The sequence below is a fragment of the Amblyomma mixtum genome, chromosome 3 (assembly GCF_055824585.1).
Source record: "Amblyomma mixtum isolate Tamu chromosome 3, ASM5582458v1, whole genome shotgun sequence".
NCBI classification, from domain to species: Eukaryota; Metazoa; Arthropoda; class Arachnida; order Ixodida; family Ixodidae; genus Amblyomma; species Amblyomma mixtum.
In genome coordinates, this window is record NC_143014.1 from 57,330,635 (window position 1) to 57,354,157 (window position 23,523).

The following is a 23,523-nucleotide window of genomic DNA, read 5'->3' on the forward strand; positions in this document are numbered from 1 at the left end:
CTCATAGCCTGAGTTGCTTTCGGACGTTAAACCCCAATAAACCTATCTGTCTCACATCTCGGTGGACATCTGAACCGCTCCGTAAGAGAAAGGATAAATGAGGGAGTGAGAGAAGAAAGGAAGAAAGAGGTGCCGTAATGGAGGGCTCCGGACATGGCTCCGATGTAATTTCGGCCAACGTGCACTGACATCGCGCAGCACACGGCCGCCTTTTGCGTTTCGCTTCCATCGAAACGCGGCCGCCGCGTCCAGGTTCGAACCGCACGCGTAGTTTGTGCAGCAGGCAAAACGCAATGATACCCCTGTACCATGCCCGTACCGCAGCAATGACTACAAATGCTAAATAATAGGTGTCTGAGCATACGAGTGTAGCGACGTCCTGTCGTCTGCTAGTGTCGTCCATTGAGATGCAATGGACCCATGAATGGGCCCCTATTTTTGAAACGTCTTTCCCGAAGACTTTGCTGGTCTTCTCGCTCAGTTGACGGCGGAACAGGTACGCAGTGTCGTGGGAAAAGACAAGAATGGTGAAAAGACGAAATGGTAAGTGGGAAAACGAAACTGGAACTGGGGCAAGGCCGCTTACTTCTGGTGGCTTCACTTTCGGGCGCTCAATGCACTATCCAGCCCACTAGTAGATCAGTTCTTTCCTTCCTCCATGGTATATTAGCTCTATGCGTTTTGTTGTTGCTTTATTTATTCTAGTTATAATAAAGCATAGCATCGCATTTTTAATATAACTGGAAGCATAAAAAGTATGTTTCGCTTTGACCTAAAAAAAATCAACTAAATTTTTTTCTTGCGTTCACGTCAACCTTTTACAATTTTTTACGTAAATTTTTGTTTTTACTGAAAAAATTGTGAGAGAACTGACACAAGCGCATTACTTTTTTTATTTATGATAAGCCGTCAAAAGAAGTGGTGTACGACCAACGTTGTGTACGACAACGCTGGTGGGGTGTACTATCAAGACATGTGTGTGCCATGTCAATCCACTTGGCCAGCAGGTGGTCAGGTGGTGATCGTAGACGCCGCCGCTATAGAAGCGTTTGCGGGACGGCAGGCTGGAAACGCTGATTGGTCGATGGGATGCGCTTCTCCGTGACGTTTTTTTTTTTTTTTTTTTTGACTTCGCCCTCGTTCTCAACCGGACGTGGCGTCAGCGCGCCTTTCTCGACCTCTCCCTAGAGCGCCTGGGGAATCGCTAGGTGCACCCGCCGCGCGTGCGTGGTGAGCGGGCATGCCGCATTCGTTTCCCCTCTCCCCTCCCTACATCCCCCTACCCCTTCCCCTGGTCCCCAAGAGTGATGCCACCAACTGGCCAACATACGTCGGGACCAGTATCCCCTCCCAAGAATACCCCAAAGCAATCATCATCATCATCATTCGTTTCGTGATCCTCGGCGCGCTCGTTTCGAGGCGTGTGCAGCTATGGCGTTCGTGCGTGGTGCGCTCGGCGGCGACAGCCAGCTGAAATTTCTGTGCAGTTTTTGCTTGCGGCTTTCGCCGTTTCCCCAGGAGCACGTGGCTAGTGTCGTGCTCGTATTTAAAGTTTTTGCCGCGGCACTACAAGGATCCGCATCAGGCGCGCTTTGAGGACCGCCGTTTGACAGCTACGCTGACGCGCTTGTCGGGGGTGCGCATTCTCAACCCTGAGGTAAGGACTGAACTACATTGTCGCAAGTTTTCTCGTGCATTGAGGACTCACCAAATTGCGGTGCTTGTAACGAAACTTTTTTTTTTTTTTGCAGCGTCGTTCCCTGGATATGCTTCTCGGAAGCCGATGTCATTGTTCGCCGCGGACGCTGGGCCTACTGCTCGCCGCCACGCCGCTGTAGGTTGACGTTGAAGAGCTGCTCCAAACGGCCCTTTTCAGGGCCGCTTCATTGCTTCCTGGAAGATTGCGGGCATCAATCTCGCGGCCGTGTTCCCTCTCTTTGTCGAAATCGGCGCCAGACATCAGAACCCGCGCTAGGCCTCGTTGCAGGGTTAAACGAGTGCAGTGTGGCTTTAGAGAAGTTATGACTTGCGCTTAGTCTATCTATATCATTCATTCAGTGCAGTGTGCCTTTGCTTCTTTAGCGACTTCTCACGCCTTGTCGAAATCGGATTTAAAGCTCACGCCACGCCTCGTTGAATGGGTTAACCGAGTGCAGCGCCTAGCTTTGTTTTTGTGTTCTAACCTGTAAGCAGTGCACCTTTCTTCGCTCCTTACTTTTGTTCTTTTCAGTCGTTTCCTGAATCCGTCGAAAGAGCCAGGCTTGCCGGATGGTTGTTCGCCGTGAATGGAACCACGAGGCGATCGCATCTGTATACACAGCACGACTTTGTTCCCTCGTGTTTTTTTTTACCAAGGATTGCTTCGACAGCTCGTGCAAAACGAGGACTGCGCACGCCGTGTCGTCGCTGCTTAGTGAAGAGGCACAAAACGGATGTCGTCCTTACTAAAGGCCCTTCTCGGGGCCACCTCAGTGTTTCCTGGCAGACCACGCGCTTTCCGCCCTGTGCACATGTTCCCCTCATTTCCAATCATTTGTAAGTTGCATATCAATGAATTAATAAATCAGTCAATGCACTTTATTTACCAGAAAAATCTCGCTGGTCACCCTGGGCTAAAAGCTGTGCACACAGCTTGACAAGGCCCAGGGGACCATTAGATGACAGTTTTGAACGTAGGAAAAACAAGTTGGTACTTTAAAAGAACATGGAAAGTACACCAAACAATATAAGAGATAAACATTACAATCGCGCATTACAGTAAAGAAAAAGAAAACACTTTGACAGCAGACATACAGTATCAATTTACACTATAATACATACAAAAATCACGACATTCAGCATTATGGCACGAAATATAAGAACAGCACATAAAGCAAAAAAGAATGCAAGTTACAATAGTACAGATAGATTAGCTGTTTACATTTGCATATGCATAAAATTAGTCCTCGTCTCCTTGGGCCGCCTTCAAATCCTGCAGAAGGCTTGAATTTGCAACTGCTAATATCAAAGAAGATTTAGAAGAACTTCAGTTTGGGATACACGGTGCATAGTACTTGAGAAAACAAACAATAGCGCCTACAATGACACACACAGAAGAATAACTATGCAGCACAAGCGCTATCCTGCGCTCTACAGTATGGAACTGTGACTGAAAAATGAACCTTCACGTCAGTGAAATATGAGCCTTTAGGCTGTCTACAAATTGTTATTACAGAAAGAAAGAAATATTAGTGAATGTTGTGTGAGAGGCTTGCATATTACTCTGTTTATTTATTTATTTACCCCTCAAGGCCAGTGGCATTACACAGATGTTAGGGTGGGCTTGTCTAAAAGGAAAGTAAAATAATAGAGCCCGGCCCGCACCGCTTAGAGCACAACGGGCTAGTGGCATTACACAGGGGGAATGGTAAATATACTAAAACTGAGAGAAAAATACAGTTGATTACATGAACATTAAACAGCGCCTGAATATACAACGTTAGCTAGTGCTACGCGGAACTGCTCGTAATTTTCAGTGCCGGCAACTTCTGCGGTAAGGTGGTTGCAGTCGCATGAGGTTCGCGGCAGGAATGACTGCGAGCAGCATTTTCTGTTGCATGACATACTTCCAACTTTGTGATCATGATCAATGCGGCGGGATACAGAAATTGTGCGGGGGATGAGGTGATCACGAAGAGCGGGATGATGGTACAGCTTGTGGAACAGGGTGATACGAAACACTTTTCTACGCGATGTCAGTTATGGGAGGCAGATATTAGACTTCATAGCTGTGCGGTTGTAGTTAACAAGGATTAAACGCACAGAGTTATTTTGCACCAGCTCAAGATCATTAATGAAGTCATGAGCAGGGTGCCATACACGTGTTGCATGCTCGAGTTTTTATCGTATTAGTGTTTGATAAAGCAGTAGTTTCAAATTGGAAGGAACGTTAAAGAAGTTGCGACGTAAGTAGCAAAGCATGCGATTAGCATTTTCAATTATGTTCTCGGTATGAAGAGACCAGTTAAGATAATAAGTAATGTGGACGCCGATGCACTTATATGATGAGGCTGATTCCAACGAAATGTTATCGATGTAGTAGTGAGGTGGGACGGAAGTTTTTCTAGATACACGCATGACTTTGCATTTGTTCATATATAGCTGCATTCACCATTCTTCGCACTGAAGTCAGTGGCGGTCTCGTCAAGTAGTCCCCTGCTTTGTACGTTCACCTTGTTAGCGGCTGTCTTATTTCACACAATTCCACGTTCTACACGTTGTTAGGTATCGTGTTCCTGCCTTGGCGGTAGTGGTTTATTTTTTAAAAAAAAAGGAAGCAAAAGAGTGTTGCCGGCTGCGTCAATTGCTATCTAATATCTTAAGCACCCGAGCTGCAGCCGGCGGAAACGACAGGGAAAGGGAGAGGATAGTAAGGAGAAGTATAGAGGGGAGCGACAGCAAGAAAGGACAGGGGAGAGCTTTGTACACTATTTACAAAATACAAAAGTAATCAAGTTCCCGCCACCGTTGTCTTGCCATGCCGCCGGCGCGGCGGCGACGGCGGTGCCATTTACCTGCGGTTGCGGTGGCCAACAACCTCGTCGGCGGGAGGGGGGGGGGGAGCCACCCATTCATGTCTTTATCCCACCAGGGACACAGCGACGCAAGCGAGGGGACCATCCCTTTCTGGCTTGACAAGGAGCGCCGACCAGCCGCCTTGGGGACTGAGGGCAGAACAAATTAAGCCACTTCCCAGAACTGATAAATGAAGGCCGCTAACCCCACTGGTGAAATGTCCGGGCAGGTGCTTTGACCTTAGTGGACATGTCGTGGCAATTATCTCAGACGTCGACTCGTTTCGCCTGGTATCGAAATGAATATTGCTCGCGTAAGCGTTAACATTCAAAGATTGAGTAATGGTATAACGTCTATACCTTTCGCCATTTATTTTTCAATAACAAAGCGCAAACAAATTTTTGTGCAAATAAAACGAAAAATCGTTGTTTCTATTTTTTCTTTTTTTATATACAGCAGTCTGTCCGCTCCCCCTAAAACCACTCTCTGTGACCGCCACTGACTGAAGTAATGTAAGGTTGTTAGTGTTGGTTATTTCTCTAAAAATGACGCAAACATCAGCGAATAGGTGAATATGAGAATCCATAAGAGAGCGGGGATCATTAATGTTAGATCAGGAACAGTAGCTAGGGTCCAAGAACTGAACCTTGTGGAACTCCGGAAGACACCTCTGTAAAACAGGTGTTATAACCGTAAGCAATAACTAATTGTGAGCGATTAAGTAGACATTCAATCCATTTCAATAAGTTACAGTCAATATTAAGATGTTTTAGTTTGTGAGCCAAAAGGTTGTGACATACATCGTCGAAAGCCTTTGAAAAATTCAGAAATATACAGCCAGTTACTGATGATAGGTCTAGAATACAGTGCAATGCATGTGTAAACTATATTAACTGTGTTTCGCAAGAGTAAAGTTTTCGAAAACAATGTTGCGCTGACATAAAAAGTTGTTCAATGAAAGGAAGTTAACAAGGTTGGTGAATATTATATGTTTGAACATTTTGGGTCAAGTATTGGTAAGGGATATGGGACGATAATTAATAGGGGATGCTTTGCTGCCGGATTTGTAGACTGTAACCACCTTTCCGATCTTCCACTCAGTAGCAGCGTTGACTGGTCAATGCTGGAAAAGTTTGGTTAGTATAATGGGCGAATAAGCTGCAGTGCTTTTTAAGTAACGCAGTCATAACCCGGAGCGGAATGAACACTGAGTCCATCAATAAGCTTATTCACACCAGTAGGAGCAACAGTTATAGGTGGCATGAAAACATAGTTGAAGTGGTGAGTTGTAGGCATATGTATACATCAGATATGGGTGTAAAGTTGTCAGTGATTACGCGGTTAAGAATCGTGACGCGAACGTCGGAAGGGATGAGGTCGCCTAACGGGTCAGATAACGCAAAACTATCGTCGGTGGAAGGATTAATGACCCGCCAGAATTTTTGACATTGGTGGTTACATGTGAGTGGAAGTGCTTTTAGCGCTTTTGAGCGCCTGAACATACATGTTGGAAGCCGCTGAATACGAAGTCCGATCGCTCACTAGTTGGCGAGAACTTTGCGATGCGGTAGAGGCTTTCTTTTTGTTAGATAAACGTTTAATGTGATTATTACACTAGGGAGCTATTGAGTGGGTGGTAGCAGTGCGTTCAGGAGTGTATTGTTCTGTGAGTTGGGTGATTATAGCTGTGAACATGCTCCAGTTGGTTTGAATGCTGCGGACACCAAAGCTATGGGAAAGCATCGATAAAAAAAAATAGTTCATTATTTATCGCCTGAAAATTTGCTCCATTGTAGTCTCGTATTATTATTTTTTTTCTTTTTGTTAGTGTTCGGAGTGGCTAGATTAATGTCATAGTGCATTAGCAAGTGGTCGCTGATGCCTGGCAGGTATGTAATAGGTGAGACTATGTCAGATCGATTTGTCAGGATTAAATCTAGCGTATTAGCCGCGTTGGCTGTTATAGTCCCTTGTGAGCACAAATGCACTAACGAGAATACTGAGCGCACATCTAAAAATTCGCGACTTCGAGACGAGAACGGGGACATTAAAGGGGAGTTGGTATCCCATGTTATCTTCGAAAAAATTAGATCGGCAAATAAAACAATACTGAAATAGATCATGGTGCTTTGTTTTTAAGTGTTTCCATAAAAAAGTATGGCAACAGATAAGGAAAGGCTTAGGTGATCGTGATCGAGGAGGTTAGACTGAATTATAGTGCAACAGCTTGAAACAGGTCTTCACATCATTCATATATACTTTTGCATCTGAGCCTTGTATTTATTGCTGTATTTTGTGTTACAACTTGTATTTAACATTTTTCAATTTTGCTAAACCTGTTCTTTTTTGCATATATTATGTATTCGCCCCTCCTGCTTGGGCCTACTGTAGGCCTGCAGTATGTTCTAAATAAAATAAAAATAAAGAGAACATTGCAGGAGCCCGGACAAAGCAAAATTACACAAATTACGTTTGAATAGAGATTATGGCAGGAAAGTGGATGAAATATAGCTAAAAGAAGAATTGTGAACCGAAGCAAAGTATGTAATGAGCCAGAAATATGCATATCAAAGAAGACACTGCACTGAGAAAATGGACAGCATGAAATAAATGAGCAGCACGTACAGGCCTTTATCAAAGAATTTATTTTTTGTTTATTTACCACGTCCTGGTAGTGTTAGCTCCATAAAGCATTATCAAAATTATCACAATTTTCAGTTTTATTTGCTTAGGAGAATGTTAGAGCATTAAGAACTTGGCTCATAAATGCACCTCAAATATTGCCATAAATCATCGTACTCTTCGTCCTGGGCCACAAGAGCTGGGGCTTCATGAGATAATTATTACGGTGCATTAACGAAAATTTCAACATGCCGTCAGCATGCAAAGATTTTATACTGGCGCTGAAAAAACCGCATTTTTTAAATTTTCGCTGGCAGGAGGGAGTAACTTTCTTGACTGCGCTGCTTTCTTCCTAAGCAAATGAAAGACGTGTATGCCGAGCAAAAACAATTCGAAAATATGTAGCGTAAGATATAACACTAATGCACTGTGAAGCTTGATGCCTTATTGGTCCAGTAGAGTGGAGAGCTGGGCGAGTTAATTGGTTCACGATTGTAGAAAGAAAACCAGCGCAAAAGACGGGGACACAGAACTCGGAACACAGAATACAGGAACACAGAACACAGCGTCGTCCTGTGTTCCTGTTGTGCGTCTCCGTCCTTTGCCCTTGTTTTTTTTTTTCCTTAATTGGCCATGCACTTGTGGCAATTTAAGTGCACTTCCTGTGAATTTTGCACAAAAGTAGTGTATTTTTGCATTCACCTTTTTTACACGCTGAGTTGTTTTATCTTTTGGTCACTTCAGAAGGGAGGAGTTAGTATAGAAGTAATTTACTTGGAGAATACAAGGAAATATATCTTGCGATGAATTTTCTCATATTTTAATTCTGCCTGATGGGAATGCATTACGCGCCATACGGTGTTACTCACAACCAAACGCCCAAGGCTCTAAGTTGGGCAAAGCATGTATCATATATGTGGAAGTGCGAATATGGCTGTGGTGCGCTGGGCGTCTTGCATGCAAAGCAGGAAGTGATTTGTGTCTAGACCATCCAGGAGGGCATGTACAAGGACGGGAAGATAGTACAAACGCTAAAAAAAAAAAAAAGCTAGCTGGGGCTAGAAACGCATTTTTCGTTCTAGCAAGTACCAACGTTGGGGCAAAGCAACCAGTTTTGGGCGCCTTGTAAGAAGAAAGGATGGTTCTGGGAAGCGGAGGCAGGGCTGCGTACGGCGCACGCGAGGTCGCGGGGTCACGGAGTAGCGCTGCAGCAGCACATCGGGAAAAGGTTAAATTCTTCCACTCGCCACTCGCAGCGCACCGCAGAGCCGGCAGCCTTCTCTCTTGTCCGCCTACCCGGCAGGTTCCGGCCGGGGAGACGGACAATAGTCGCGGGCGAGAGCGAAGGAGGGGGGGGGGGGGGGGGGCACCACATGAAAAGCATTAGAAGAATGTCACTGGCGCCTCCACTACGGCTCAGCTTGTACTATTCTGGCGCAGTGCTGCGTTTCGCCGTAATCGCTTGTCAGCAAAGTGAACACAGCACCGTGCCTTCCCGTGAATAGTACAAGCAGGGACGTCGCGGCCACATCGGCATTCGCAGTATAGCGCCGCCCTGTCGCTTATTTGCTCGCTTATCCTCTAACAAGTCAAAAAGTCTTCCTGTTGTGGCACGCCATCCATGGCTTACGACACCACGTCTGTCATTCCCCTTCATACTTCAAGCGTTTCTCTTGCTATGGAAGTATTAGCCGTTGCGGCCACCAATTCAAGCAGCGAGAAAAATTTCAGCGCCGCAGGATTCGTAATGAAAGAGCGCCGCTCTTGTTTCGATCAAGCCATCATCAATGAACAACTTGCATATTTAGAGTGATAAATCTATACCTTTATGCGTTGTGTCTTGTGTATAATCCCAAACTGTGATCTGGAATGCGAGGTCAAAATTTGAATGTCATTGAAATAAACTCATTTTCCTGAAATTCTCTTTTTGTGTCGTCGCCGCTTTGCAGGTCGGGCCGAGCACGAGCGTGCTCAGGGTCCTTCAGTGTCGGGCCGGGCTTCCTGTCGGTAGGTTAAGTCCCGGGCCGGGCGCGGGTTCGAAATTGCGGCCCGTGCACAGCTCTATTCAGAAACCTAATCACATTTCCTTTTGTGAAAAAAGAGCTATGTGCAGAGTTTAAATGGTGCAAGTATGAAGCTACAATGAAGTCAATTACCAAACACATCGAAACATCAGTTGTGATGCCTGAAAAAAGATGTACTGCAACATATAAATACTCAAGTCTCGATAAGCAGGAATACTGAAGGGGAATAAAAACAGTTTTCTTTTGTTCGGGCTCACGCACCTGCTACAAACATATTCTTTATACATAGCAATAAAACTTGAAATAACTGTTTAAGAAGCCTTTTGGTCAAAGTATAGCTAAGTATGACTGAAAGGAGTCCGCAAGAAATGCACGGAAGCAGGCATGCAGTGTGACAGCGCAGCGCGACAGGTGCGCTTTTTAATCTCGCGCGCGCACTGAAGAACATGGGTTTATGGTTTATTGGGGTTTTAACGTCGCAAAACGAGTCAGGCTATGAGGGACGCCGTAGTGAAAGGGGTTCGGAAATTTCGACCACCTGGGGTTCTTTAACGTGCACTGACATCGCACAGTACACGGGCCTCTAGAATTTAGCCTCCATCGAAATTCGACCACCCCGACCGGGATCGAACCCGCGTCTTTCGGATCAGCGGCCGAGCGCCATAGCCACTGAGCCACCGCGGCGGGTCGAAAGACATGACGGGGACACGCCGAGGAGGCAACGCTGCAGTGCACGCTGCCTCCTCGCCTCTCGGCTCCTCGCGAGCAGCCCCGTCCGCTGACGAGCGGTGGCGGGGGAAAATCTAGGGAAAACATGCCTGTCCCCAACCGGACATGACGTCATTAAATATCACGTGACCTATGACGTCACGCGTATGACGTCATATTTTTTTGACCAATCAGCGTTTCCAGCCTGCCGTCCCGCAAACGCTTGTGCCGCTATTACCGTTGCAAGTTGATTACGCGTGGTAGAGTTGCACTATTATGGTTTACCGTGACAAAAAGTGTTTTAAATTCACAGTGATTTTTGACACAGAGGCAAAGGAAACATGACATCAAGTGTTGATTATAGGAACAAAGTTATACTGGCTCCGATGGTTAGAGTAGGGACGTTGCCCATGCGACTTCTTGCTTTGCATTACGGAGCCGACCTTGTTTACACGGAGGTATTGTGTTCACTATGTAGCTGTTCACGTGCCCGTACAATGGCTTGTTGTCATATTTGCTCGCACACGACGCTGGCATAAATACCTTGGTTTTATTAGGTCCAGTTTCCAGGCTAATTGTCATGTGCTTTTCTTTCAGGAGCTCATCGACTACCGGTTGCTGAAGTGTCAACGCATCGATAATAGTTAGTATACCTCCGCAGCTGCGCATTATACTTGCCAGTGTTTTGAGCACTGGAACTCCTCGCTCAGTTTTGTACAGCTCCTAGAGAGCATGAACTGCACGCTTTGCCAATTCGTTCTTCGTTGCACCAGAACGCTGTGTCAGTGGTAGTGCTGATTGGGTCCCAATGTAAGACACGTGTTGTTTTGTGCGCAACCGGGCATATCCACATATGACTATTCGCACTTCCATTTTCTAGAGGTACTGGGCACTATAGACTTTGTCGACGATGATCACCAAATCGTGTTCAGGACATGTGAGAAGGAGAAAGGCCGAAACATCCTGCAGATAGTGAGTATTTGGCTTGCTCGAAGTGGCATTACTATTATGGCTGCACTGCAGTGAAATAACGAGCACGTTCTAGTTGTGAACATTGCTTGCGGTTTTCTAGGGAACCTGCAATCCTGAGCGAGCCGTTCAAGTTGCAAAGTTGGTGTAAGTATAGCACTTTCACTGGACTGGGGGCACCATATGCCAGGTCCTTAACTCTCTTTGTTTAAATGGAATAACCAGATTTGTTCATGGAGCATTAATGCATGTCTTGCGATCTGTTGACCATAGCTACATCACAACAGGATACAGCACAAGAGACATAACACAGTGCAACTGTGTCCTGTCTGTTGCACTGTAATTGGTGTAATCATGGACCAACTCACCCAAGTAGTTTTTACTTTTACAGTTGTATTACTCATGCACAGCTATCTTTTTCAGTGAGAGAGACGTGGCTGGGATAGACGTGAACATGGGCTGTCCAAAGGAATTCTCCATTAAGGTCCTGTCAGTAGCATGAGAAACTATTAGGTTGAATGTGGTTGGCAGTTTTAGTGATTTTCTTCCTGGTTTTTTGCAGGGTGGAATGGGTGCAGCCCTGCTTACACAAGCTGACAAGGTGAAAGCCATCCTTACAGCCCTTGTTCAAAGCACTGACCTGCCTGTTACTTGCAAGATTCGAGTTCTTGACAAGGTACAATGCCAACACTCAGTGCCTGGAATTTAATCTTTCAGATGTCCTTCCTACTATATGCTGGCCTTGTATCACAGAGGGAACAAGAGCTTGTAGTTGTAAATCTTCCTTTACAATGCAGAGAAATGGTGATCTTTCCAGAAGCTATCGATGTTTCTTTTTCACTGTGTATCGTGTAATTGGTCATCCATATACCTCTTCTACTAATATGTATGTAGTGTGAGCTGCTCCAGGCATGTTGAGTTGTGTGGGCGTGTTGAAAGACTAGCTTGTTGCGTTAGCTGTACCATTTCAGACTTCTGTTAGGTTGAATGAAAATGTTGAATACTGTCCGGTAAACTTAAGTTTCTGTTAGAAAACAATATGATTAGCATGCTGTGGCTGACAAACTGATCATTGGCCCTTTGTACCATGGTAGTGTGAATAAGGTTGGGTATTTTGACACAGATATCCAGGTTTTGTCATTGAGTTGAACACAGATTTTCTTTGCTACCACTCTTTCATATATTTGTACAGCTTGAAGAAACACTGGCTCTGGGCAAGTTAATTGAATCTACTGGTGTGAAAGCTATTGCTGTCCATGGACGTACAAAAGAAGAACGACCACAGCATGCCAACAGAAATGCAGTCATTAAGGCCCTGGCTGAGCACATTGACATTCCTGTCATCGCAAAGTAAGTTTGGTATACTGCTAAGTTATGCTATTTCCAAATAGGCATCGCCGGAATTTTCTATCCCTCAGTAGATGTGTTGAAGGTGTATACCAGGGTTTCAAACTCGTCTCGCCACATGGGCCCCGTTCACAAATTTGTTGCCGGCAGGCCTTTATCTGGAAGGTGGAGAGGAGAAAATGGAGAAAAGCTGAGTGCAGCTTACCCCTCATGCCACCTTTTATCACTTTATTTTTCTGCCACGTTGGGCCTGGCAAAGGTCAAAGTGTGACTTAAAACTGAGGGGTGGAGATTATTACTACTCAATTTGGCCACAAAGTATGCGTCCGACATGCAAGATGTAGTGAGCAGCCAGCCAGCGCAAAACTGAAGTGATTAGGGGTGTGTACGGACGGAACAAAAAACCAAGGCGTTACTGGCATGGCGCTTCCCGAGCATATGTGTTGAAATATCTAGGGCCATTGAGTTGCACAAGCCTCGCGGACAGCGTGTTTATCCTCTGCTGTGTACCAAGCTTGGTCAGGTCCATTAAGTCTGTGCTGAATTTCCAGTGTTCCTAGCCAACCGCATTTATAATTCACGGAGCCACTTCAAAATGTTAACGTTATTTGTGTTGTAATGATGGAGCAATTTAAAAGCTACAAGCAGAATTTCCCTAGGGTGTTTTTCCTTAATTCTTCGACATGCTATTTTTTGTTTCCATCAAAATGAAACATATTTCCATCTAAATAATAATTCAGGCATTAAAGGAGTATAGACACCTAACTTTTGGGTGTGTATTTTCTTCTTTGTAATGATGGGTAAGGCATTATTATACACGGATTACCACGTGGAATTCTACGGACGCTAAATAATTTATAATTGAATTTCTTTCTCTTGCTGTTTCGGTTTTGGTTCAAACAGCCAAACGATGTCTGTGACATCTAAGTGTGGTTATAGATGACGTGAGGAATGAAAAAACTAATAAAATCGCTGCTTCTACATTCGTTGTCTTTGCAGCTCTTCAGGAAGACTGGCTTCAGTACTCTAATGAATTCATATGATGAAGCAGCGATTATATTGCCGTTTTTCTATGCCTCACGTAACATATAACCACACTTTGACGTCACAGCCATCGTTCAGCTGTTGAAACAAAAACCGAAACAGCATGACAGAAAAATTCGATAAATTATTTAGTGGTCATAGCCGAATACCACACAGTGGTTCATGCAAGTAGTGTCTTTCGCATCATTGTAGAGAAGAGAGCATGCCACCAAAATTAGGTGTCTATACTCCTTTAAGAAAGACACTTTGTGCAAGACAAACATGGTCTCATAATTGATGAAAATAGTAACATCGAGATGCTGCGACTTGTCAGGTAAATATCTGTAGGATTGTGGAAATAATTTGTTTTAAAGGTGTACATTATGCTTGAAATTGCAAAAAAAAAGAATATATGTCTGCATAAAAATGGTGGGCAATGTGCTGCCATGCTCGCTGTTTCACGAAATATTTGCTGCACTTGCTGTATGGCATAAAATCCAGCTTGTTTGCGAATTGAAGGATGTGAAATTCACCTGAAAGAAACAAATCCTTGCTAGGTGCAGCCCACTCCTGGAAAAAGCTGTGAATTTGCTTTGTACACAGTTGTATACATATATTGTGTCAAAGGGTTGAAACAGACACAAAGGCGAGAAAACAGCACGAAGAGTTAATCTTTCTGGTTCCTGTTTGCAAATATTTAGTTCAGTGGTCTGTGCACTCGCACACATACTATTAGAAGTGGTTCACTGCCTCCGGTCCTCTGTTCCGTTCTTAGACTTAATACTTCTTAGACTTGTAGTAATTCCCAGTGAGTGGGCCTTTTGTGACTAAACTTAGCATCTAATATTGAGCCTTATATTGCTGCGTGATAACATTATCTTTTCCAGGAAAGCATAGATAAGAATGCAGGGACCAGCTCCAGATAGTTTTGTTTTTGACGTCACAGAACACAGCGCACTTTCATCTGCTGCTTTGAAAATATTGTGGGATTAGTAAATTGCTGTGATGTCACCCCAGGTTTCTGCAGTCCATTTGTTCACAGCATGAACATCCACTGCACAGCTCTCACCACTGACTGCCTTGCTCACAATTTCGAGGCAATTTTTAAAGAGCTGCAGCCAACCAGAGCTACCGTAGACGTCGGGTCTGATGTGAATATAAAAGCAAAGTTCTTTGCTTTCTGCATAGTCATGGGGCCGAACAGAAACCCTCTGTGATCAAACATCGAGAAACCACCTGTACACAGCCGCCCAAACTTCATCACAGCTATGCGGACTGGTCTGGCGCTTGTACATATCTCATCCACTTCGCTGTTAGCTAAAAAGAAAAAAAAAACCCTGAAGACACTGTTTGCATAAGAACATGTGCAGCACACTTCACTGTGAGGACGCAAATGCAAGTGGGTCCAAGAAGTGAGCACGCCACCTCTTGGGGTGCCAAGGCGTGGCAATGAAGCACCCTTTCTTCTACATGGGTTGTCTCGTGGGATCAAATCCTGGGTGCAATGGTCACATTTCAATATAGGAAAAAAAAAAAAAGCAGACTGTGTGATGTCAGTACAAATCGGAGGTGGTCAAAACTAATCTGCAGCCCACATGCACCTTAGGGCGTTTAACCTGGACTGTTCAGCCGCATCATAAACATTCCCAAGTCTTAACACCTTTTCCGTGCTCTTTCAGTGAAAGCAGTGAACAGGCTTATAAAACTTTTTTTTATGAATAAAAGGTAGTGCTCTGATAATTTACGGTCAGAGAAAAACAGTTCATGTTTTGGCCATTTGCAGTGGAGGATCTGGAGAAATCACCTGCTATGAAGACATTGATCGTTTTCGTCAGGCCACTGGGGCTTCCTCGGTGATGCTGGCTCGTCAAGCAGAGAGCAACTGCTCCATATTCAGGAAAGAAGGCAAGAAACCCATAGACGACGTCATAGAACAGTACCTTGCCTATGTAAGAGTGCTTCTGCTGTTATGTCATGTTTCAAGAGGGTGAAACGAAGATGTGTAACACGTCCTTTCAACTGCATTTTTGTTTTGTAACAGGCAATCGAATATGACAACAGGGCAACAAATACCAAGTATTGTGTTCAGCAAATGCTTGGCTCTCTCCAGGAAAGTGACAGAGGCAAAGCACTCTTGGCAAGCCAACAAATGGAGGAAATATGGTATTAGTTTTCCAGTAAACTCTTGTTGATGCTCTGTGTATGCATTCTTCACAATGTTTATATTGCAGTGTACTTTGGAATATGGAAGACAAGCATGCTTCCAGACAGTTAAAGCTCCAGGCAAGGGCAAAGGCTTTGAGGGAACTTAGCAATGGTGACAATTCAGAGCCAGTGCTGAAGAAATGCAAAGTTGGCGACGAAGAAGTGTGGCAGATGGAAGCAAAGTTTGTCAGGTATGCAGTGTTTGCAGTGTTGTAAGTGGAGATGCTCACTTTAGCTTCCTTCTATGCATCAGAAATATGTTTGAAATGGCAAATCTCCCAAAGACTGTGCTGATCAATTGGACACGGAAGAACAATTATCCGCATCCAGTCTACAAAACAGTAAGTTACTGCTGTGGGATACAAGTCAAGAAGGCAGCAGCAAATACCCTTCAAAGGTGGGCCTCTGACAAATGGCGTTGACTGACTGTCATGACATCGGGCGAGGGAGTTATCGGAAACCGATTTCGCCTCCGCTTCCACCGTGCTAGCGTGAGGTGCTCATGACAGTCCAGTGAACAATATTGCAGCTCCCAGACAGCTTTTTTTGACAATGCAGCAGAGGCTAGGCAAGAAAAAAAAAAAGGAGGTGGTCCTTTGTCCTCGTGCCGTGCACCCGTGTAGTGGGCTCCTCAGCACTAGCAACCCTGCACCCTCTCTCCAACTTTCTCCCTTCACCCCTCCGCAATCCTAGCCCGAACAGCAAACAATACTCTCCCTATGGCATGGCGACAAAGGACCGTCTCTTTCCCTTTCCTGCCTAGCCTCTGCTTCATTGCTGCCAAGATTTCATGAACCAGTCAACAATGTTGACTGGAAGGCCGCCTCTGAGGGGCATTCGCCTCTGTCTTCCCGACATGTATCCAACTATAAACCCTTTTGAAATTGGATGCACGCTAAGTGATTATTTGGTTTCAGGAATCTATGGAAAAGAGCTTCCGCTCTGTTGTATTAGTCAATCGGAAAAGATATTCCAGCACATACCTGTGAGTATGAGAATTATTTACATTACAAACAGTAGTCTGTGGCTAATATGTTATTTGTATTGTTATTTTTGCGAAAAAAAATTGTGCATTGTTTGTTACAAGATTTGGATGAATTGGGTTGCTGCAAAGAAAAAAAAAAAAACTTTGGTATGGCTGCGCATGATGACAAAGTGCTGTAGATTTGGCTATGCAGTGAATAAATTCTGCATCACATTGTAAAACAGCACTGGTGGGCAAATGCGCTAAAGTAGGAAAAGCAGTGGAGTGGTCGGCCATAACTAAGATTAGAAATATTGTAGCTGAAATGGACCTGTTTTGTTACGGAGCTTTCTAACAGAATAGCCACCAGGTGTGAAGGTGATGGGAAGTTGACATCAAAAACAAGCTCAATGAGTCCGTGACACTTTTTTTTTTTTTTTGCAATTTAAGGCAGTATTTCACTTCCTTTTGGGGGCTGCCATGGTGGCTCAGTGTTTTAGCGCTCGGCTGCTGACCCGAAAGACATGGGTGCGATCCCGGCCACAGCGGTTGCATTTCGATGGAGGCGAAATGCTAGAGGCCCGTGTACTGTGTGATGTCAGTGCTCGTTAAAGAACCTCAGTGGTCGAAATTTCCAGACCCCTTCACTACAGCGTCCTTCATAAAACAACTTCTGTTAGGAAACCTTCAAAGTAATGCTACCAAAGATTGTCGTTTAATGCTCCACTTAGCTACTTGCTTAAGGGTGTACTATAACACTCGCTAATTTGACCTCCGTTTAGTTGTCAGTTCAGATAATTCAGACAACCATGCAATTCTATGTGTCGGACGCTTTTTAAATCATCAAGATATGATCGGCATTGTGGGTCGTCAGTTGCCCTCCTAAAGCCTGAATTATACAGTACAGTGTTGCCCTACCACCGAAAAAAGTGCGGCCACATAGTCTTGGTTTTGCTCTTATGAGCTCAACACCTGGCCAGTTAGTACGTTGCTGGAGAGCTTCCCTCGCGTCCGTCCACGTGTTTCTTGCTCCCTGATCACAGTTTGTGCGATGGAGCCTCCTCGCATGCGACAGTGCCATTTGCAAAGAGGCTGCATTGCTATTGCATTGCTGCGAGAATCAGGTCACGGAGGCCTTTACCATTTGGGTGCAGTTGATGGAACTGTAAAAAATATTCATTACCACTTAGTTTTTGAAGTATTTTTTGGGGCACTCAGTAATTCAAACTTTTGGATAATTCTGATATTTCTTCCAGTCCCTTGAAGTTCGAATTAATTAGCTTTTACTGTACTCATAGCAGGCCAACACTTGCTAGATGCACTATGCAGTTATTCATACACATGGCATCCTTGGCAAGTGGCATGCCACTTGGCTTTTCATAGCACCCAAACCAAATTGCCTAAAGGCCGTCGCAGCGAGAGTTGACAATTGCAGGCCGATGTTTGTTTTGTACACCGATGGAACTTAAAAACAATCAGTGCTGCCCTCAGCCCAGCTTTTGTTAAGCAAAATTTTACTTTTCATGCTGCCAACAATGCGACTGCAGAAGCGTGCAAGTTGGGTCGGCCGGTTTTCTGCAAATCATTCTTTCTTGCCTGAAAAACATGTCTTCAACAGAGTAGATTGGAAACTAGCCCTAACTTGTTTGTTACAGACAAAGTGATGAAGAGGGACTGAACCCTCTTACAGTGCTACAGCTACACCTGTGCGCACCAGGTGTAGCACTGTAGGTTGTCAAGCTCATGCCCAAAAAACATCCTGCAGCATAGTTCCTCTGAATTCCTTCAAACTTTGATGTGTTTTAATGGAGGCTTCATTTGCTTGATATTCACTTGTGTATCTCAGGGGTATAAGTCATAAAAATGAGGCTATGCTATTGGTTAGTTGTTTCCACTCCAACAGTGTGAGCCTTGTTAAAGTGTGAATGTTACCAAGGGCATTTTTGTATTTGCTCTTAGCAGTGAACTTGTAAGACAAGTCACATGTGCCCATTTCAACCATTGTTGCACAATGATAATAGACTGTTTTGTGAACCGTGCAGTATTTGATTTTAGGTCAGTTTGGACTGCCACCCTGTCAAGAATGGTTAACATTGAACGAGTTTTATCACAGCATAGCGTAACCGCAGGTGACCACCTGTGTTTGTGAAAGCAAGAAGGCTAGCAAAAAAAAAGTCCTCTCTTCTGATATTGGTCTATGCATGCGTAGATACAAGTTCAGCCTCCACTTTATAAGTATGAATAAAGTGTGAGAATTCTGGGTAAAATTGTTTTTTGTATGTGGAGCTTTGGTTGGGGAGATGCTCATAGGCAACAACATACTGTACTGAAATTCACATTTACGTGGTTGACCTGAATCTGGTGAAATCACTGTAGCTAAGTTGACAGTGATTTTGATGCCTAAATTGACTCTTCACTGTAATCTCTATGAGGATCTATCTCGGAATCCCAGAGACTTTCGAACTGCGTGGTACAGCCTCTTATGTTGAGTTTTTGTGACTGATGCACTCTGTGAATGCCTTGCAGCGAGAAGAACAAGAAATATGCTGAGCAGGCCACTGCGCTTGTGGCCCTCTATGCCCTTGGACTGATTGACAGCTCCAAAATCAAGGGCAACAGTGCAGGCATGCCAGTTGAATAAAGATGGAAACAAGGTGTTTCTTGCAGAGTATGTATATTCTGTGGAAATAATTTGAAATACACAACAAGCTATTTCAGACAGCTGCCAGTTTGGCAGCCACCAAAAACGAAAATCTAAAACTCTGGTTTGCCGCACCTCTGCAACATTCTGAAATTTGAAACGGCAGTGGCAGGGATAAAACAAGGTACTAGAACACTACATTGTGTATACAACAGATCTACAAAAATGAAAGCTCAAAAATGCAAGTTATCAAGGCCTGACAAAAGCACAAAATCCACTATTCTTTCTTAGAATGAGTGTTCGCATTTGTCAGGGCTTGATCTGCCTCAAAATGGCGAAACATGTTTGACTGGTATAGCAGGTAAATGAACGTTGGCTAGCATGGAACAGACTCTTCATGGCAGAGTTAATGCCCTGTGTTGCTTGCCAAGATAAACAGCTCAAGCTGCAGCATATCCGAGTAAAACCAAACTGTCGCAGTTGCACTGGTTTTGGCACAGGTGCTTTCTTGGAGGCTAGCCACTAATTACACTGTAGCTGTTGGGCACAAATTTCAGCACTACACCATGTCACTATGTGCCTACCACTCCAACATCCAGCCGGTATGACAGTTGTTAATGGTCTGCAAGACTAGTATGTACTTGCCCTTCCATTACAGTACTTAAGAACTCTGCCACGGTTAGTTGTACCTTTAAAACAAATGCCCAGAAGTAGGGTACACTACACCAACAATGATGCATTCTATGAGAAAATTAAGTACTACCTGCACCTCGCAGCACTTTTATGAAAAATCTGCAAATCTGGACAGCTTAGTTTCTAAATAAAGGCTGTGTACTGTTTGCGTGCAACAGAAACAATCCTGAGCAACAATTATTAGCTTTGCTTTCCACTTTGAGACATCTTGTACGGAAACACCGCCCTCCGTATACAACATGCTCGCATTTTCAGATCTTAAAACTTTTCCACACACGCTTAAATACTGTTTTATGAGAACAAGTATATGAACAAGGCAGTCCAGTGTGCATTACTTTTCGTTTTTCTTATCTTTGTAGCAGACTTCTGGAAGAACTTTACAGATGTAAAGAATTGAACCAAAAAAAAAAGTTACCAGCATTTGCAACAGACTGAACTTTCATAAAAAGCAAACACTGAACATCAATGCTTGATCCATAAATATTCATGCACACCATTCTGGCAACTGCGCAGGTTTACAAGCATCTCTTTCAGCTTTAGTGAGGCTGTCTTGATGCTTCAGAAAATGACTACATAAAGAAGAATGAAAGCAATGCACTTGCCAACATGGTCAAAATGCATGTACCACAGACACTATTAGCAAACATTACCACCCAGTTCTTTCATGAACCCGAGGTGGTGCAGAAGTGCTGAAAGTGGATTAAACCAGCAGAGAGCACCTAACCGGGCTTGCAACGAAGTATGCGTGAGAACTGACCACACCACAGAGGTGTTATGCACAGTATTGTTTAAATGCATTCAGTGTATGTGTAGTGGCTTTGTTTTGGGATATAGTAGTTTGAAAACCGTGGAAGCTAAGAGCCTGTTTTCATGCGGCGGAGTGCCAGTGGCTCGTATATACATTGTCTTATTCCTAGCCTCTTGTGTACAGGTCCCCACAAAAGTTTTCGGAACGTGGAAATCGTGAAAAAGCTTAACGGGTTGCCCATCTAAGCATTTAGCCACGAACTGAAGGGTGTGCTGTGCACTTCTCTGTTGGGTAGCAGCTCTACCAATGAAAAAATTCCGTTTTTGGTGAGACTTTCACATTCTGAAAACTACTGTAGGCACCTGTACGCAACTCTGGAAGCATACAGCACAGACGCCACGACCTGTTCACTAGTACTTCAATGGCAGATTTGCTTCAGTTGTTGCGAGAAGATGTCAATTTGCTGTTTCAACTGCAACATGATGCACTTCCTGCTGCTGAACAGTATCACTGTGCCAGCAGCATTGATTACATGCCAAATTATGCACGGTGTTTATGCAGCTGGTCTGCCATTTCTTGTGACTTGACATCCATTCACTATTCACAATGACAGTTCACTGCTGGCTTTAAGTGTCTTGAGCACTGTGGCTAAACTTATCTACAAATTCTTTATGGTGTTCATCGAACGAGTGCTGTCACCTATACACTGAATGCATTGAACAGTACTGTGCACACCACCTGCTGCACACTACAGCTAGTCCTTGAAGCTTTCCACAGTGGTCACACACATACTCTTTCCCCTCACCAGAGGCACAGAATAGCAACACAAAAATAAAGTTTGCAAACCGCCATCAGAGAGCAAAACAAAAGTAATAGCATTGAGTGCATCTTTGTTCTTACAGCATCAATGCCAACCATTTCTTATCCTTGTATTGGTTTCAACAAAACCACTATATAGTTTGCTACAGTGATTCCAGGTATCACTTGTGTTCATTAAGCACAGTATTAAAAAACGCAATGAATTAATGTGAAAAAAATTGGAGAAATAGTAAAAGAGAGATAAGAATGCTGCATTATGTTCTAGCATATCATTGCTCTTACACAATAAGATCACAGTGTGAGGTGGCAAGTGGTGCATGCACAATAAGCTTGTTGTGTGTGTTGCTACCCTGCACCTATTACACAAGTGCCCTTTGAAATCAAAGCCACCTGCACGTCAGGTCTGCACTTGTCCCCCTTTTTTTTTTCTTTTCCTCGCAAAAAGCTGCACTTTTTTGAAAACCCATTTTTTTGGCAGTTCCATTTGTTTTCCAAAACAGCCACCTTCTGACCATTAAACAGAGATCACATTATAGACTTTCCTCAACTCGATGCTTTTAGGGTCTGTAGCCATAGAAACAAGGTGTCAAGTGAACAATTGCTCAACTGCTCATTTTATGCAATGCCCTTCCTCTCACAAAGTTTAAAAAAATAAAAGCTTTTCGACAACGCTGCTGCTTTCCTGTACCTTGTTTGTACATGACTGTGTGCCACAGTCGTTATTGTAAAAGGAACACCAAAAATGGCAAATCAACAAAGTAAAACTAAACAAGAATCCACCATGTAGAGGACAGCCATTTAGACTTGTAGACTGGCAGTCCAGGAGCTGCTACCAGAAACACTGGTGCTGCAGCACAGTGACGATGAGGATGATGATCACACTGACTGTAGCCATGACCCCATCAGAGCAGTCTTCAAGGGCTTTCTGGGAAATGATTCAAGGCCATTGAGTGTGTTGCTGTTTCCAGGGGCTGGCTCCGTGTCTTCAAAAGCCAGGTTAGTCCCCATCAACAACTGCAAGGAAACAGCAAGGCAAGCTTTAGGGGTAACAGATTCCTCACTTGCTGGTGCAATGAAAAAAAAAAAAAATGCCATTTTCATAAGGTGGCTGGTAGCATTCAGTCCTGCAGCAGACTCTGCAGCATAAGTAACATATTCAGTTTTAATATGTATATATTAAAGGGGTGAATAAAGGCTCCCCGACGTTTTTTTTTCTCTGACTCAACATAAAAAAAAGCTACGAGTCCAAGATGACCCCGCAATAGATATACTAAAACATTTTCTCCAGAACAATTCCTTTGATCATTTGATGCACTTGAGATGTTTCCAGGACTGGAATACGTAATGTGCTTGCAATGGCAATTGCATGCCCGTAAAATTAAACAATAAAAATGCAGGCCCAGCTAGAAAAAAAAAAAAAGATCTTTCACTGCACAATGCAATGGTGACCTTGGCACGCCTTAGGGACTGTTGCATCACTTTTATGCTAATATATGCTTGTTTGCCTTTTCACGCACTTTCGTACAACAGCACCTATGCGCATTGCCATACTAATAAGGGTTACTGCTGTTCTACCATTCCACTCATCAACATGAAGACAGCGCTGCTGTTCAACAGAAACTTTCTTCATATCATAAGACACATTAAAGGGATACTGAGGCGGTTTTTGAATCAGCTAACCTTCTAGGGTTTTGAAGCAGTGTCATTGCTTATAACGTCTGTGCAGTTACTTTTTCGATTTTGGCTAAAAGAGTGGCGCAATCATCAATTGAAAGCGCGATGTTTAAATGTCCCGCGTGAGCGCAACAGAGGAGAACAGCAGAGAGGGAAATTGCGTCCATGTCGGCCAACGTGACGTCACGTTGAGACTGGGATACTTCGGCACACCCGAGCAAGCTTTCGGCCAGTGTTGTGTCTCGTGCTACGTGCGTTGTTCCTCGTATTGCGTGCGTTGCGACGTACAAAGCGTGTCAGCCTACCTTGAGCATCAGGCTCAACACGAGGTACTGGTCTGTGTTCGTGTACACGAACAACTACGGCCGCGACTGCGTCGTCTTCCACTGTTTTCCACAAGATCATAAGCTCGCAGTGCAACCGCTCGCTGCTGTGACGAGGGAGAATTAAAGCGGACCAAAGCAAGCGTACTCTGCTTGAAGCACTTTCGTCAGAGCGGCTGCATGCATAGCTTGTCCTTGCGTGATCTCTA

General features: G+C 44.2%; 2 protein-coding genes and 1 long non-coding RNA gene across 6 annotated transcripts in view; 2 read left to right on the forward strand and 1 right to left on the reverse strand.

Moving 5' to 3' along the window:
- Window positions 1-985: 985 nt before the first annotated feature.
- Dus2 (Dihydrouridine synthase 2) lies at window positions 986-19,073 on the forward strand. Its single transcript, XM_089579296.1, has 14 exons — window positions 986-1,033; window positions 10,136-10,366; window positions 10,506-10,551; window positions 10,789-10,880; window positions 10,981-11,024; window positions 11,301-11,361; window positions 11,440-11,553; window positions 12,070-12,227; window positions 15,031-15,196; window positions 15,289-15,410; window positions 15,479-15,643; window positions 15,706-15,793; window positions 16,370-16,437; window positions 18,943-19,073. Exons 2-14 carry the CDS (start codon window positions 10,250-10,252, stop codon window positions 19,055-19,057), a joined length of 1,356 nt encoding a protein of 451 aa, XP_089435422.1. The 5' UTR covers window positions 986-1,033; window positions 10,136-10,249; the 3' UTR covers window positions 19,058-19,073.
- LOC149350286 (uncharacterized) lies at window positions 1,440-2,580 on the forward strand. Its single transcript, XR_016289443.1, has 2 exons — window positions 1,440-1,834; window positions 2,231-2,580. It is a non-coding gene; the product is annotated as an uncharacterized LOC149350286 (long non-coding RNA).
- LOC149350287 (low-density lipoprotein receptor-related protein-like) overlaps window positions 19,074-23,523 on the reverse strand; it is a 64,232-nt gene continuing 59,782 nt past the window's right edge. For all 4 annotated transcript variants that reach the window (XM_089579291.1, XM_089579293.1, XM_089579290.1 and 1 more), the window contains one exon: window positions 19,074-22,331. In XM_089579291.1, the coding sequence (XP_089435417.1) occupies window positions 22,194-22,331 (138 nt within the window). In that variant the 3' untranslated portion in view covers window positions 19,074-22,193. The remainder of the gene's footprint in view (window positions 22,332-23,523) is intronic.